This window comes from Pezoporus wallicus, unplaced genomic scaffold (assembly GCF_028554395.1).
Source record: "Pezoporus wallicus isolate ANWC-B61680 ecotype Strahan unplaced genomic scaffold, APGP_CSIRO_Pwel_v1 contig_5418, whole genome shotgun sequence".
NCBI lineage: Eukaryota > Metazoa > Chordata > Aves > Psittaciformes > Psittacidae > Pezoporus > Pezoporus wallicus.
Genome location: NW_026640709.1, coordinates 1,901,910 through 1,918,885, shown reverse-complemented (window position 1 = coordinate 1,918,885; position 16,976 = coordinate 1,901,910). Strand labels below are relative to the sequence as shown.

At 36.3% G+C, this 16,976-nt stretch overlaps 1 protein-coding gene across 23 annotated transcripts in view; it reads left to right on the top strand.

Annotated features, from left to right (window-relative positions):
• Positions 1-16,976, top strand: part of GPHN (gephyrin) — a 304,336-nt gene that overhangs the window by 249,096 nt on the left and 38,264 nt on the right. For 12 of the 23 annotated variants that reach the window (XM_057420149.1, XM_057420165.1, XM_057420152.1 and 9 more), the window contains 5 exons: positions 2,601-2,663; positions 4,988-5,030; positions 7,242-7,379; positions 11,148-11,240; positions 15,087-15,142. In XM_057420149.1, the coding sequence (XP_057276132.1) occupies positions 2,601-2,663; positions 4,988-5,030; positions 7,242-7,379; positions 11,148-11,240; positions 15,087-15,142 (393 nt within the window). The remainder of the gene's footprint in view (positions 1-2,600; positions 2,664-4,987; positions 5,031-7,241; positions 7,380-11,147; positions 11,241-15,086; positions 15,143-16,976) is intronic. The other 11 variants (XM_057420160.1, XM_057420154.1, XM_057420146.1 and 8 more) reach the window with 1 other exon arrangement.

The following is a 16,976-nucleotide window of genomic DNA, read 5'->3' as shown; positions in this document are numbered from 1 at the left end:
CATTCCTGAAATAGGAGGATTGCATCTTAGTAGTTTTATTCAATCCTCAAATACTTCCCTGAATGTTTTCTGAAGTTTGTAATTCCAGGATACTTTTTTCCTGTGAATTTTTTTTAAGAACTTCATTTTTATATTCTGTAGTAAGTAAATCAAAACAATTCTCTGTTCTTCAGATTAGATTTAAACAATTTTTTAATGAAACCAGCCAGTGTAATTCATTACAATTTTCAGTTTGCTTCTGATTTAACCTTACATATATTGCTTAGGATAACAGGCCAAAATAAATTTTTTCCAGTACTGTCACACCAGTCTGAGACATTGTTATTCATGGTTTAGTTTTATTTTATGTGTTTATTTACAGATTCTATTTCACTCTTAGCAGGGAAAAGGTATTTTAGGCAACAGTGTGCAAACACTGTTTATAAACATATACTGATTTGAAATCTATTTAAAGCAGATAAAGGTACTATTCAAATGGCATGTGCACAGGGTGTATTGTACAGGACTCAGATGATGTAATTACTAATAAATCACATGTAGAAGAAAGCAGCAGCAGCATGCTTTCCCACATCACAGAGAATGACTTGTCTGCATAAAACTGCTAAAGTTTCAAGGAGCGGTTATATGAGTTACGCGCTTCGTCACCAACAGCAAGTTGTAGTAGGTGTAATACCTCATAGACAGGCTTCCCCAGTGCTGATGAGACAGACCGTTAGAGGGATAAAGTTCTGAATTGTTAATGGCTGCTATGCTTTGCATACCCTGCTTCCTTCATTACAGCTTGACAAACTCATTCCCTTTGCTGTACCTTAGTCCTCTGTGTCTGTATGAATGTTTGGGTTTCTGCTGGTGGTTCCATATTCTGCATGCTTTTCTTAAAGTGAAGCAACGTGCTTTCCCATAAATGGTAAAGATCATGGATTAGCCTCCTACAGGCTCTGTGTTCCTGAGAAATTGGCTCTTTCTGTTGGTGATAACTCATGTTTTGGTGTCATTGTTCTTCATGTTGCAAAATTGAGTTGAAATGTATTCCCATAAGAGTTAGCTTTTCATATTGGGCTGGAAACTCTTCATCTTTGTGTAGCAATTTGTTTTATTATAACGACTGGCTTCTAACTGTACCTCCCATAATGAAGAGCTGACTTAATACTCTGTGCTAATCTTGTTATGACTTTAAAAAGGTAAGTAATTTCTCTAACAATTCCTAACAGTCATGGTAAAGTGTTAAAGGGTTTTTCAATTTTGTTTTTCCCTTTATTTTTCACATGAATTTTTCACTTGTAGCATGAATTTTGCTTTGTGTCTTTTTCTATTTTTCTTGTAAAAAAGCCTTTTGTGGACTGATTTTTATTTGCAACGAAACATATCATGTAAATATAAATAAAACCAATTCAACACAGTCATTGATTTAATTTTTGAGACCAGTCATGATTGATAGATAGAAATTGTCATCAGGACTCTTTATTTTACCATTTGTTTAATTTATTTTTGAATATTATTTTTCACATCCTATTTACTACTGCAGCTATGGGAGAAAGCTTACAAGTTGCATTCCAGCATAATGAAATTATATCTTATGGAACATAAAATCAAGTTTGCTTAAAAAAACAGAGTAATGTGAACTGAATGCTTTGGGTTTGGTTACATTCTGCCTGAATTATGCAGGGGAAGGATACTGGCTGGTGGCCCACTGTATCATCTGCCAAGATACATTGTGAGCCAAGAGGCTGTAGAATGGTCAAACAATAAATCTGTACCTTTCCTGTGAAAGAAGAAACAGACATAGGTTATTATTTATGTAACTACCTGTGAATAAGAAGAATTATCGTAAATAATACTACTAATCACTCGCCCCAGTCAGTCATGGTACTATATGCAATGTAATATGGATATCTTTGCTTAACAGTGGCTGTGAAAAGAATACAGATTTTTTTGTAAATGTCACAAATAACAAAGTAGTGAAACATGCAGATAATGTATATGATAAAGGCACTTAAAGCATATGACCCCATTTATACAGAGCTCCATTGCTGCTAAAACTGTATGTTAGAAAACTGGTGGGTCTTATTCAAAATCATTTTACTGCAGTTTTGTTAAAAATAACATTTAGGATCTCAATGTGCAATTCATATATTAAACAAACAGAAGTATTATGTAATAACTAATTGTGATGTTAGTTTCATTAAAACATGGTTTGTATTCTGCAGCTGTGAGCATAGGTTGGGAAATGAACAAGTCTAGCTGATCAAGCCTTTTATTTTATTATCATGGATTCCTCTTCCACAGCTGCTTTTAAAATTTGTGGGAAGCAAATTATTTCTCATACTGCATATGTTGCCCATCAGGTGAGTGATAATGTGGAAACTGTAGGCTGGGTGTAAGAAATCAAAAAGTATATTTAAAGTCCTCTGTGTGCACAGAATTAAAAAAAAATGACCTATAAGAGGCTGTGTGTGAAGCCAGCTATCTTTTGTTACCATTGTCATTTGGACACTGTAAGAGCAAAACTTTGTCAGCACGTTTTCTATATTAGAAGATTTGATCTGCAAATCTCAGCCGCTCTGTTCATTATAAATCTCTTGTTTTTGTCCATACACTAGCTCCACTATAGGTTGGAAGGGCTTAAAGATGAACTGAGGAGGAATAGAGGCTACAACTCGAGAGTAACTATTACTGCTCAAAGGAGCTGTTTTCCATTCGCAAACATTGCTTTGCGCTATGGGTTTGGGCTCCTTTTGTTCCTCCACTTTGTTGAAGACTCTCTCTTGACTTCCATTTTACTTCTTTAGCACTGTCTTTGTCTGCTAACATTTTTCCTCCTTCTCTAGTAGCTTTTATCTGTGTCCTTTGGATCACATATTTTACTTTGTTTTAGTAGATTGTTTCAAATGTTTTGTATTTTTGGGTTTTTTTCCTTTTTCTTTAGGACTGTGTTATCTCACTGAGTTTCATTCCACAGTTTGCTGAATTGCTTGGTTATTTTGCAGCAGGCCCATTCCTCGTTTTTTCTCTTTTCATATGGTTTTCAGTGAGAAATAAGAGAGCCTTTTCCATTTTAAATAGCAGTCTTACACACATAGGCCCATGTCTCCTTTTGAGCATACCATATTCTGCCTTGCCATGTCCATCCTGCTTCTCTCTCTCTCAGTCTGTGCCGCTTTCTCTCTCTTGTGCTTTCTTTCCTACCATTATACCATCTTTTTGGTCCAGAATTGTCCTGTAGTAAATTATAGGTAAATATTTACTTCTTCCAAAGAGAGATCATGTCATATCTTTGAAATCTGGTAAAACAACTCTGGGCCAAATTTGGGCATCATTAATATTTTGTTTGCAGTTTTCTTGTATAATGTTTTTGGTGGGAAGGAGGGAGGGCTTGGGGGGGGTTGTTTGTTTGGTTTTTAAACAACAATTTTCTTCAGGGAAGGACACCATAACCCACTCTAAGTTGCAACATTACTTTCCATAAGTTATTCCATTACAATAAGTAGACTGTGTTGCACTGTAGAATCCAGTTTTTTTATGTGAATATACATTTGGGGCAAGCTGCTGTGGAACAGAAGAAGGAGGTTTAGACTTTGGGCCACAGTCAGTTTCAGCTTTAAATGGTTGTTCCGTTCTGAAGACTTCTGGGGGTTGATTGTGTACCGTTCTTCATCAGTTGTTAGATCATACAAATTGAATATGTAGGCATTTTTTCTGCAGATTGATACTAGTCTGGAAGATAATCTGGATTCACTCCTTCGCTTCTTCAACAGAGGCAACTGTTCTGCAGGGAAATTATACCCTCAGCATGACCTGTGCTATTCCACTTCTTTCACCACGTGTCCACAGTTTTACTTTATTAGTCCTTTCATTGAAATGTAGCAATATGTTTGCCAATAAAGTACAAAAGGGAAGGATTCTATTCACACCCTCTGAGAGGATTGTCTTCCTGTGAATTTCACTTTAGCTGGGGTATTGTCCAGAAAAAAGCTTTTTATTCGAATTTTACCTGTTCAATCAGCTGACCTGCCAGAAGATAGACTCCTGTTCAAATTATTTCATCTAAAAACTTGCAGCTTCATTGTTATTATACATTATGCTCTCTTTCCAAACCTGAGAAGAATTAACAAGAGCTGATGCTTCGGTATAGGTAAACTTCAAGATGTGTCATGTTTACAGGACTGACACTCTTAAAAAAAAACATTTTTTTTAATTTGCATGGTAAACAGATGGAACTCTAAATATCCAGTGTTACTAGAATATTAACCAGTGTGAATCCTCCAATTTCCCTAGAGTCAGACTAGTATATCTTGAATAGCACAGTGGCAGCTAAGCATCTTGGAAGAGGATTTGTTGAGAAACCTGTTGTCATTCTCACACAGTTACTTTTTAAAGTAGAATTGCACTGTAAAATTCATATTGAACATAGTATTTAGTTTAATAAAACAGAAGCAACTGAGTAAATATACCTGGCTCCAGCCAGGAGCTGTTAATACAGTTGTGAGTTGCTTACACAATTGCAAAGAAGATTTATTAAATGTCTTCAGAATCAACACAATCTAAATTGAATATTTTAAACTCTTTCTATATATATTTTTAAGCAGGTCATGATAATATGTTAATATTTTGTCTAATCATAAAACAAGGCCTAGATTCAAAGTTACTGTAATTCCAATTGTATAAGAAAATGTGGATTTTTTCTGTTTAAAACTGGAGCTTAACATGTAATTTTGACCACCATGTTCTTTGATTTCACTCTATTGTCATCCTTAGGCCATCATTTCTTATGGGAGGGGGAGGAGTGGAATCAAATTACTATATCAGATTCTGACCATCAGCTACTACCCTTCTGCTCTAATATACTTACCTTATGCAGAATGTGTGAGAATATTGCTGAAAATATGTATAGCCTCTGTCTTAGATCCCAGGAGCTTGCCCATTATATTTTTGTATTTTGCATTCTTGTTAACTTCTGTAGCTCATAGACTCTCCTCTCTCTCTGCAGGTCCAGTCCAGGTGCAGCAGCAAGGAGAACATCCTTAGAGCAAGTACGTACTGAAACTCATAGCTCTATTGAGAAACTAAGAGGGGTCCTAGGACAGCAAATGACAATCAGATGAGAAGGATATGGTTGGGACATGTGTTTGCAGAAGAAATTTCATGACTTAAGACAATGAAATTCAGTTCAAAGAGAAAATAACAGTGTAATTAGCTCATTGCATTCATGTATTGATGGATAGTTGCTTTTTATTTTTTCTTCCAAGTTATTCATTTAATGACATAGAGGTCTGTGTTGTTTGTGGCGATGTATTATAAATGATCACACGTGCAAGCCTTATGCACAAAAAGAATCAACACTCAAAGACAATGAAAATGGAAATTCTCAAGTTGAATATATATATGAGTTTTATTTTCATACTTGACCATGAAATTGAATGTTGTATTATATAAAACCAAACCAAAAAAATGCAAAAGTGAAGAATTCAGATTTGATTCAAATTACCTGTTCTTTAATTTGCACAATTCCTTTACTTTGTTTTATGGGAATCTTTCCTAGTCTAAAGTTTGATCCACCATATGTGTGTATATATATATATAAAAGAACAGGAATAGGAAGTTGTTTTAGTGATGAGAGAAGCCTGTCAGGAATTTTCTACATTATGCAACCAATTGACTCTGCTGTTTCAAAGCTAAAGGATTATTTTGTCATACAAAATGCTGCTAAATGTGAGTAGTTATTTTTAGAGTCATCTGACATTTCACATTAGTGAAAGATAAATTGGGAAGGTCTGAGGAGTTGTTTAATGTCATTTACTTGTAATTAAAAAATACCACTTAGTAATTTTAGAATTTAAAAAAATATTATTTGTTTGTCTTCACGTCTGTTTAAATATATTATACCTCTAAAACAGGAGTTAGCATTTGTAGGAAGAAATAGGGAGAGAGAAGGGTTACTAATTACACTTGCATCTCTCTCGCTTTCTTTGTTAAGGTTATTCATGCTAGTGTTAAACCTGAAGGGACTCTATTATTGAGTGTGTATTTTTTTTGTTTCTCTTGTAGAAATAATGGGTTTTATTTTTGGTGTTGGAACAAAATTGTCAGAGATAAGGGGATTTTATCCATTGTCAAAAGAAAAGTGTTGAAGAACACGTGCCAGTACATTTTAACAAAACCTTTGACTTAAGCAAATGACATGGCTCAGCATTCCAAATCTGAAGGTAGTACTCTGGGCACTCCTCAAAGCATTCAAAGCCGTTGGATTCGGTCATGTTTTACAGGTTAAAAAAGTGAAATGCTAGCCTCTGAAGTAGCTAACAGTGAGGTTTAGGTAGCAGTAAGACATAAACATAAAAGCACCTAATGGCGTTAGTATGAAGGTTGCTTGCTGTCACAAAAATCCCCCAGCTTTCACTGATGAAACATGTTTTCCAAGAATCTTCCTTCATTTTTTCTATCTTTTAAGAAAATAGTGTCTTAATTTAAGCAGTCAGGATAAAGTTTTTAACCTGTATCATGTGGAATCTGCTGGACTTGCAGGAATTACAGTGCTTCTAAGCAGGGTTTCTTTCTCTGTGCAGAGAAAGGTAGTGAAGTTTGCTGTGTCTCACAAATGCTTTCCTTTTCCTAGATTTGTGACATTGCTAACAAATTACAGGTGTAATAGCAGAAAATGTACGCTTAGAGGGATGTCCCTATTGTTAGATCCAGAAATGTACTTTTTCCACTAGTTACACTTTTATCTTAATTTAATTTGCATCATTTCTCCCTTACCTGCTTATGAGAAAGTCATGTTTAAGAGTATGAAAATTCTTAATATATGTAAAATACATCTCATCAGCTGTTTCTCTTTTAGTATGATGACTGCTACATTAAGGAAAGGAATTAGGTCAGAAATAATTTGTGTTTGACAAATTCACGGTGCCTGCTTTTACCATCATGTTATCTTTTAAATACATGCACAGAAATTGTTCGAGTAATATTTTCCAGCATTTTTCTTAGGACTGGAAGTGGGCAGTTTTATTTGTCTCTACTTCTGCCTCTGAAAGACAGTTACTGTGTTAACGGCAAAAAATAAATTCATTAACAATCTCTCACATAGAGAGACAAGCATGTGTCAGTGATACTCAGAGGTGGTAGCTAACTGATTTAATTTTCCCTGAAGTGCTGCATTTATTTCAGCAAAGTGGTTTAAATGAACATCACTGTGTACATCTACACACTGTAGCACGCATTAACTCGCTGCTCTTTCATTGCAGGTCACAGTGCTGTTGACATTACCAAGGTAGCAAGAAGACACCGCATGTCTCCATTCCCATTGACATCTATGGACAAGGCCTTCATCACAGTTCTGGAGATGACTCCAGTGCTTGGAACAGAAATCATCAATTACAGAGGTATTTTAAGTAGGATTCTTCGTGAGGATTAGGGTGGTTATTTCCTTATTTTACAACCTTCTTAAGTAGTTGCTCTTTTGTTAATTTTGTGTGAGGTGTCTGAGGCACTACCTTCTCTGGGAGAAACTGCTTTAGATAATGCCAATAATAGGAGCAGAAGTCTCCTTTCAAAGTCTGGAGAATGTTGATTGACCTCAGTGCTGCTCCCTGAAGGAATCTGTAATGGAGCTGTAATTAAATATATAGATTAATTTCTTCCAGTCTGTGTTATATGCAACAAAGCTAATCATAGAAACCACAATTTGCCTCAGTGGTTAACACTGGACTTCTGTAGATGCAGCATAGCTCCAAGTTGCACTGGGATTATTCACTCTGTTCTCTTACAGTGGGAGATTCTCACTAAACCCCCTTTCCAATCTGAGATTAATGATCAAATAAAGAAATACATTATATATGTATATGCATGTGTGTGTGTGCAAGTGTGTGCACATGTACGTTAGTTCGCAAAAAAAAAAAAAAATGTTCATTTTGAACAATACAATCTTATGAATTAAGAACCAGCTTTTCTTTACTTATGTGTTCATTTATTTTTCAGTTAATACAGCTGTAATTTTAGGAGATAATAAAAATGTAGTCTTGGAGGTCTGAATCCCAAGTAGCTCTACTCAGAAAAGCATTATTGTGTTCTGTTTGGATTTTTTTGTGGGTTTGTGTCTTGAATTAACATCGGGGTCCTTAAATTTATCTTTCAGGAGCACCGTTTCTCTGTAGTGAAAGTGAAATGTTTCAAGTTCTAGCATTGTGATTTCTTTCATTAACAAATTACCTAATAAATTTTAACCTGATTTATTTGCATTACTAAATATACTGCATAGTATTCATCCTCATAAATAAAGCTGTTGGATGTTACTCTGTATGAGTAGCCACTTGAGTCCTGAGTTTATTCTTGATTAAGTCAAAGCATGCTGTAGTCTGTCAAATATATTCTTTCCTAACAAAGGAGGAGGATGAATAAAGATTTTTTTTAAAAAATGACTTTCACATTGGTAAGAGTATTGCTCGGTGCCCGTATAGCTCATTTAGCCTCTTCCATATTAAGGAAAAAGTAAAAAGATGGACTGTCCTAAAATATTTTACAAAAGTGCCATAAAACAAAGGGATCTGAAGCATTTTTCCCACTTGCCACCATCAATATCTGGTGTGAAGCCCCCAGTTAGCCTTTTATTCCGTCTGAATTCAGTTACCTGAACGTTGCTTCATGGGTTTTTTATACAGCATGATAAGGATTATTCTTCTGAAATTAAGAAGAGGCAGAAGTTTAATTGATACTAAAAGTACAAAGCAGAGGTAATCCACACTTCATGGTTTAAGCCTCAGAATGGAGCAGTTTTACTGATTCAGTCTGGGAGCCCTGGTAGAGTTTGGGCACTTTTTTACACTGGTTATTCATTTTGAACTAGCTGATTATTTTGATAGCATTGACCTTTTGTATCAGACTGAAGTGCTACCAGGGCAATATTTACAAAATGGGAGCAAATCCGTCACCTCTAGTACAGTCTGTCTCACTGCTTTGTCACAGTACCAATACCCTGAGAAATCAAAATTCTTCACAGGACTGTACCAGTTTCACCAGATAAGCTTTAGAAAATACCTAAATTTAAAAAGTTGTTTTAATGTAATTCTCCATTTTGCACTAGAATCAGAAAGCTATAGTCATCACAAGGGACAGTTTGATGACATTCAAGTATTTCAAAGCATCTCTTTTTAATTACAGTTAATCAAAATAAGGTAAAACAGTAATTGCCCAAATAAAGGAGAGTACAGAGGTACTTCAGATTGTCCTTTAGCTGCTGACTTTCTTCATTTTAAATGCCTACGTCTTTAGCAAATAATTCTTACATTTTTCTCCCCTTAACAAACTTCATTCCCGCTATTAGCTGGCCATTTATTCCCTTCAAATCTTGCATGGCAGAATGCCAGGAACATACTGTTCAACTTTGCTTTAATTGGTGTGATTTTGCATGCAGACAAGAAGTAAAATGAAGACATAACATGCCTGCTAAAATTAGAAGCATCACTTTTGCATGAGATTTTGTGTGTCTATGAACAGAGGGTGTTTTTACTAGGCCTTTGATAGCTGCCTTTTCTATGCAGTAATTTAAATGTCTGTGCGTTCTTTTTTTCACTGCAAGCGTACAAGCTTTTGTGAGCTTTCTAATAACTTCTATATTGTTTATCACTGACAGTGATACACAGCGATGCACAGACATACTAATAGCCATCACAAAGATGCTTTTCTAGTTGCTTTAACAGATCCTATCAGCATTTTCATAGCAATACCTGTTTCAAAAATTCAGCAAGTCTCCTCATGCTGAAAGATTATACATATGGATGTGAGCATAGTGATGTTATAGTTATTATAGCTATAATTAATTACTAAATCACTTTTTTTAATAAGTAAAATATAACTTCCATTTATAATACCACTTTACTGGAGCTGAGCACTTTCAAATCCAGTTGTCCATTTAGTGTGCAATGTTAGGACTTTTGCCTTCCCTGCAAATCCAGAACCATATCAAGTTCGCCATCTGTAAAACAAGAAACATACTTCATTTATGTCTTTCTATTTTGGCATGTCTGAAAGATCATAATCTATAAGGTACACATCCACAAAAATTCTCCTGGCAGAAATATTCACACATTCACTCATTCCTTCATATTTTCACCTGCATATTGCCTTCCTGTACCACAGTACACTCCTAAGAGCTGTGGCCTCTATTAAGCAGTAAGTTTTCCTTCTGCACATAGACATACTATACTGGAATCAAGCCAATCTCATTAGTTCTGACCTTTGTGCCCCTTCCTAGTCCATCTAATCACACATATAATAAACATTATTTCTCATTCACCCGCTGTATGAAGGGATGTGATACTTATTTTCCACTCTGCTCCACATCATACTACAAAGAAAAACCTCTTGCTGGTGCCATAAAAGCAAACAGGTAGTACACACCTGACTGAGGGTAAAGTAATTCCTATCAGTCTCTACAGGGAGGCTGAGCCAAATTACAGCTCATCAGTCATAGCTGCTAAGTGAAGGGAAAATGTATATTAAAATATTTAGCACTATAACAGTGTAAATTTACATAAATAATCCTCACACTTAAATGCACTCACCCTCCATTCAGCAGAAATGTTCCTAGCAATTGGGCAAAGCTAATGTATTACAAAACTTCTTTGTCAATTTATGGAAACTTATCCATCATTACGGTTTATATTGAGTCCTCTGTGCTCAATCCATCACTTCTCACCTTTTGCACACAAAATTAATTTTTTAAATGTTATTTTTTAAAAAACACTACATTTTTTTAAATTGAAATACAGGAAAGTGTTTATTTTTAAGAGATCTCAGAAGAAAAACTTGTCTTGAAGAGGCAAATACTTGTTTTTTCTGTCTCATCCTGAGACAGAAAAAGGCATCCAGAGCTGTTACTTCTGGGTGTGGATACTTGGCATTCAGACCTACTGTCAGCAGTTTCACTGTAGTCAGGAACACAGACTTACTGAAGAAATCTTCCATCAGTACTTTCAGACTCCAGTCTTTTTTCATTTATGTAGAGACAGAAATCAAAACCCCAAGAGATCTATTCATGCCCTGTACACATACATTTCATCCACCAGAACTCACTGCTTTTCACAGGTTTCTTTTCTCTTTCTCTAGCCATAATGATATGGAGCGTGGTCTGTTCTCTTTTTTGTCTTTTCTAGATGGGATGGGCCGGGTCCTTGCACAAGATGTATATGCAAAAGATAATCTACCGCCATTTCCAGCATCTGTAAAAGATGGCTACGCTGTCAGAGGTAAACTCGCTTTGTAGACATACAGTATAGTGTCTGTAAAGCCACTTTATAACATATTAGTTCACCTGTTTTGGATCCAGCAATGGTTATTTTGGTTGAGATTTTATTCAGATCATTGCTGATTATGTACAAGGCAACTGTCTTGAAGGAAGATCATAAAGTTGAATTCAGATCTGTTAACTGGATATATATGTATATGCATAAATGTACATCAACTTGTGCTCATGGACTTACACCTGTGTTGCCAGGGAGTTTCTTGGAAATATTGAGAATTCAGTAGAGTAACAGAACATCTGTTTCTGAATGACAGATTCTTCTTCCATTCCTCTGGCTTTGATTTGATCAGGAGTTTCTTACAGTTGAACTGGCACAGGTCCAGCTTTCTATTTATGAATTATGTTATGATTGAATTAGAGAATTTTCAGAAATATTGTACTCTTACAGAGGCGCTTCAAAAGAAGAATTCATTTTTACTTTAAAAATATTGCTGTTGCTGTATATAAGTAAAATTAGTAGTGTGACTTTATGGACAAGGAGTGAGTGGTTTCCCAGGAGACCTGAATCCATCCTCGCTTTGCCGCTAGGAGCTGCATGATTTTCAACAACTTGCTTCTCTGTGCATCAGTTATTCCCTTTGTAAAGTAAAACTAATGATATTCACCTCAGGTATTTATGGAGGAAAATTAATATATACATGATTGAACATTACTGATTTAATTGTGGTAGGGGTTGAATCATCATAATACAATGTTTAAATTTGGACACGATGGCAAACTTTCTGCTAGGGACATTAAAGTATCTTGTTTGTTACTGGCTGCTGAAACAATGGAAAACAACTGTCCATGAAATAAACTGTCTGCAAACCCAGGCAATGGATGTAGTCCAATAGCTTTCCTATGGAGCTGATATCAAAATAAAAATCCAGGTCTACAAGATGAGTTTGACTGCAGCTATCTGTCATCTATGTGTGTCAGAGACAGGCAGACCAAAATGACCAGTAATAGTGGCAAGGGAGCAGATGTAGCCAGATTAAAATTCAGGTAATACAAAGCTGAGAAAAGCTAAGAAAGGAATCTCTGACTAGAATGCTAACTGACAAAGGCTTTGGGATGTGGCAAATGAGGTCTTGCAATATGATTGCTACAAAGTAAGGGAAAGCACAAGTACAATCTCAGTAAATGATTCTAAATACATGGAATAAGCAGAATGATTACAATCGCAATCTTCAACAACTTCTGCCAGAACCAACACAAAAGACCCTAATTTTTGGTGGTGGATTCAAATAGAGTAACAGTAAGGTACTTGAATGGATGCAGAGGAGGACACCAAAGCTGATGAAAGAGCTGGAAGGCATGTCCTATGAGGAGCAGCTAAGGACTTTGAGTTTGTCTGGCTTAGAGGAAAGGAGACTGAGGGGTGACCTCGATGCTTTCTACAGATTCCTGAAAAGGGGAAGTGGAGAGGGAGGTGCAGATCTCTTCTCCCTGGAATCCAGTGGTGGGAGGTGTGGGAATGGTTCAAAGTTGTGCAAGGGGAGGTTTAGACTGGACATTAGGAAGCATTTCTTTACTGAGAGGGTAACCAAACACTGGAATAGGCTTCATAGAAAAGTGGTCAATGCCTCAAGCCAGTCAGTGTTTAAGATGCATTTGAACAATGCCCTTAATAATTTGCTTTAACTTTTGGTCAGCCTTGAATTGGACAGGCAGTTGAACTAAATGATTACTGTAGGGCTCTTCCAACTGAAGTATTTTGTTCTGTTCTTTCTATTATAGTAAACATGTTATCTCAAAATATGAGAAACAAAGCTTGTAGGCGGAGATAATATTGACTACATTGATGGAAATTTTTGACCAAAAAAATTAAGGATTAGCTTTCAGTCACATAAAACTGTCTGCTCAAAACCTGTTCCACTTCTTTCAAGGTATATCAGTTGCTCATCACCTATAAACTTTTTCTCCATATCATTTTTAATGGGGGAATAAAATCTAACTCAGTAGCATTTTACCAAGTCTAAAATAATTCAGCTATTAGGGATTTTTTTCTCTTCTTTTGCTGGATTATACCAGGATATTCTTTACAGGGAAAGTCTGACAACTGTATTCAGTAGTATCATATGCATTATTCAAGGACAAGTAGTTCAAGAGTCCTTCTACACTTTCTTATTTTATGGTTTGTTCTAAAGCTTATAGATTAGGCTGTTTGGTAGGGTTTTCAATTTAAGTTAAAACTTAGTCTAAGTACCAGAGATCCTCATCTGCAGAGTTGTCTGTATGGATCTGCATCTGCAGCTGATGTATGAGTACAATTGTGATAAATCATTATATAGACTGAATGGGCTGTTCTGGTGTCCTCAACATAAAAAGGACATGGAACTGTTGGAGCAAGTCCAGAGGAGGGCCATGGGGATGATCAGGGGGCTGGAGCACCTCCTGTATGAAGACAGGCTGAGGAAGTTGGGGCTGTTCAGCCTGGAGAAGAGAAGGCTGCGTGGAGACCTCATAGCAGCCTTCCAGTATCTGAAGGGGGCCTACAAGCATATTGGAGAGGGACTCTTCATCAGGGACTGTAGAAACAGGACAAGGGATAATAGATGCAGACTTAGAGGAAGTTTAGGTTGGATATAAGGAAGAAGTTCTATACTGTAAGGGTGGTGAGGCACTGGAACAGGCTGCCCAAAGAAGTAGTAAATGCTTCATCCCTGGTGGTGTTCAAGGCCACTTGGACAGGGCCTTGGGTGACATGATTTAGTGTGAGGCATCTCTGCCCTTGTCAGGGGGATTGGAAATAGATGATCTTAAGGTCAATTCCAACCCTAATTATTCTAAGATTCTGTGATTCCTGAAAGCAATTCTTCTCCAAATGATAAGGTTATCTGACTGTATATTCCGAACTCTGAAATAAACAGAAGATAATAATGTAAAGGTTGTCACTGATTAGACTTCATCTCTGGAAAATGAACTTTTGACAGTTTCAGATTTAAAATTAATAAAAAGACATATTTAAATAGGATCATATGAACCCAGTTTGTCTTGGCAGCATGCCTGCTGTCCTTGGACAGGGTAAAAAGCATGTAATAACCACTAGTGCAACTTGCCAAAAGAGCTTTGAGGCAGAAGCTTGAACTTTGATAATAATGGTACCTTTGTTGTCCCTGTAAAAGTACAGATTTGGCTAAATTAGAAATCCTGGAGACTTTCAGTTTGTTAAATCAGTCATCTCAGACTTTTAATTTTCAGAATAGCTTCAGTGAAAGATGTAAGGTATGTAGTCTGGTGCTAACTCCTGATGTTACGAAAAGAAGCACAACTCAAGACTTCTAATGTGGCAGTCCAAGTTGCACTGTCTTAAGCCCTATTGCTTTTCAGAAAATGGCAAACCTGTAAGGTCATCTGTGCAGTCTGTAACCATTGCACTTGTCCACATTTTCCTCCAAAGGCAGAGATAGAATCTAGAAATATCAGGATTTACAAAATATGTGACACCCCTGTGTTAGTTTCACAAAGAAAAAGATTTGTTCACAATGGACATATTTATAAAAATAATCTCATGAGCTCTTTTAATTATTTGTTATTGCTATAATACCTCCTAATCTGCTTTTACTTGATTCCTTATTGCCCAAAAATATTCGGTTAAAAGTACTATAGAACCTGTAATTTTCAAAATAACAAGCACAACTTAAAAGGACCTAAAATTTGAATTGCTTGCAAATGTTTGCATTTGAAATGTTCACGCTGACACTGAAGAACTGAGTCTTAGATCATTCTTTGGTTTTCCTGCTCTTTATTTTTAATGTCATCGTTTGTTTGGTTCAGCCTTTACCATTTGCATTGTCCATCTTAACAGCTGCTGATGGCCCAGGAGATCGATTCATCATAGGGGAATCCCAGGCTGGTGAACAGGTGAGCACAATTTCTTTTTTCTTTTTTTTTTAATGTACTTTTCTTTCGTAAGATACTGCTTAGTATTTTTTACAAGCCTTGCTAGTGCTCCAGTAACTGAGCATTCTTGGAGGTGACATGAAGAAGGACATAGCTGTACCACCCTCCTGCTATGTGCCTCAGGACATGATTTCAGAAAGGGAAGTAGTACGGTTACATAAGGAACTAACAAGGATATCCCAGAATCCTTCCAAGCATTGTGCTGACATGTCTGATAGAAGTGTATACAGTAATGTTTTGCCCTAGTACAGTGTTAGAGGACATAAGTTTTCTAGTGGCATTACAATTCATACACAGAGAAAAGCATTATTTAACCCCTTATTCCTGACAGATTTTTAAAGGGGTATCAGCCCAGTTACTGTTTCCAGAAGATGCTTGCATAGTTTACACCGATCCCTGCGAAACAGCGTAAGAATTCTGTATAAAGCCTTTAAAGAAAGGTAATTATCAGAACAAACTTTTGGAAGCCTGTCAGGAGCCGGATTTCTGGTACTGCTCTGGGGATTTTTGCTTGTTAAATAAAGAGTGATTGTGCACCTTAGCACATATGTGGATTGAGTTTAAGATCAAGTTGGGGCAGCACCCATTCATGACCTGCTGTGCTATATAAATATTCATGAATAGACACAATTTATGATTTGCTTTCAAACTCAAGAGTACAATTCATTAAATCACTGTGTTAATACTGGGGTAATGGGAAAAAAATAATCAGTTATGTTCAGCCGCTTTTATTATTCTGTCAATTTAATTATACATGCTGTCTTTTATTCAGGAGAGCATGAGTTAGTCCAAAATGTTTCTCCAGCTCTTTCAAGTCCCAGTTTATAATTCTGTATATTGTATATGAAATGATGGCGAAAGGGAATAAATAACAGGCAGGACTGATTGGTCAGTTTTAATGACGAATTTACAGTGTGGCTATTTTGACTGTTAAACGAAAAAGTCCAAGTAAAATAGATGTATTTTACAAGTTGTTTCAGGTTTTAGAAGTATTAACAGTTGCAGGATTATTCAATTTTTTAAAAAAATGGAGTTGAACTGCCTCTGTGTATTAGATGTTTATTTTGGCAAATCATAATAGATACCCAGAACTGTGAGAATTATTCTTACTGTAGTTCCCATCTATCATCGTGAATTAAACTTTGGTCTAATAGACATCTTCCCAATACTAATATTCATGTGAACTTAGATTAACTGATATGTTATACAACCTATGTAAAACTACTCTAAATATTTTAAAAAAGTAAACTAACGAATTTTGCAAGTTTTTTACCTGCCTTGGATTTTTAGCCCTTCTATCTGCATTTCCAAGCATTAGTCCAGAATCCAAAAGACTGACAACTATTTCTACAACCCTCTTTATGGTCACTATAAAATACCAAGAACTAACAGAGTAACCTGCTGAATTATCACTCCTATCCTTATTCAGCTGTCATCAACATTATCATTTTGCTAGTTAGAAAATACAACAGCACAGTGGTGCTGAAAACAGGACTGTTGAAGCTGTGTCTAACAGGGAAGACTGCCCACAGGCCTAAAGGCTTTCAAATCCTAATGAGTTCAGCAGGTTTGTACAAAGAATAAAAGGGCAAGTGGGAGCTTGCTTCCCTTCTGCAAAATTCAGTTCACAAATGGTTCTCCACAGGGACAGTCTGTCCTCCCAGATAACTAGGAATAGGAAGCCTCTCTGGCAAGGAACAAAAACTGGGTGGGAGGAGACTTGCAGAGAGAGAGTAAGTCTGAAAATACCATTGGCAAGTTAGAAAAATGAGGCTGTTGACCTCCGAATAATTGG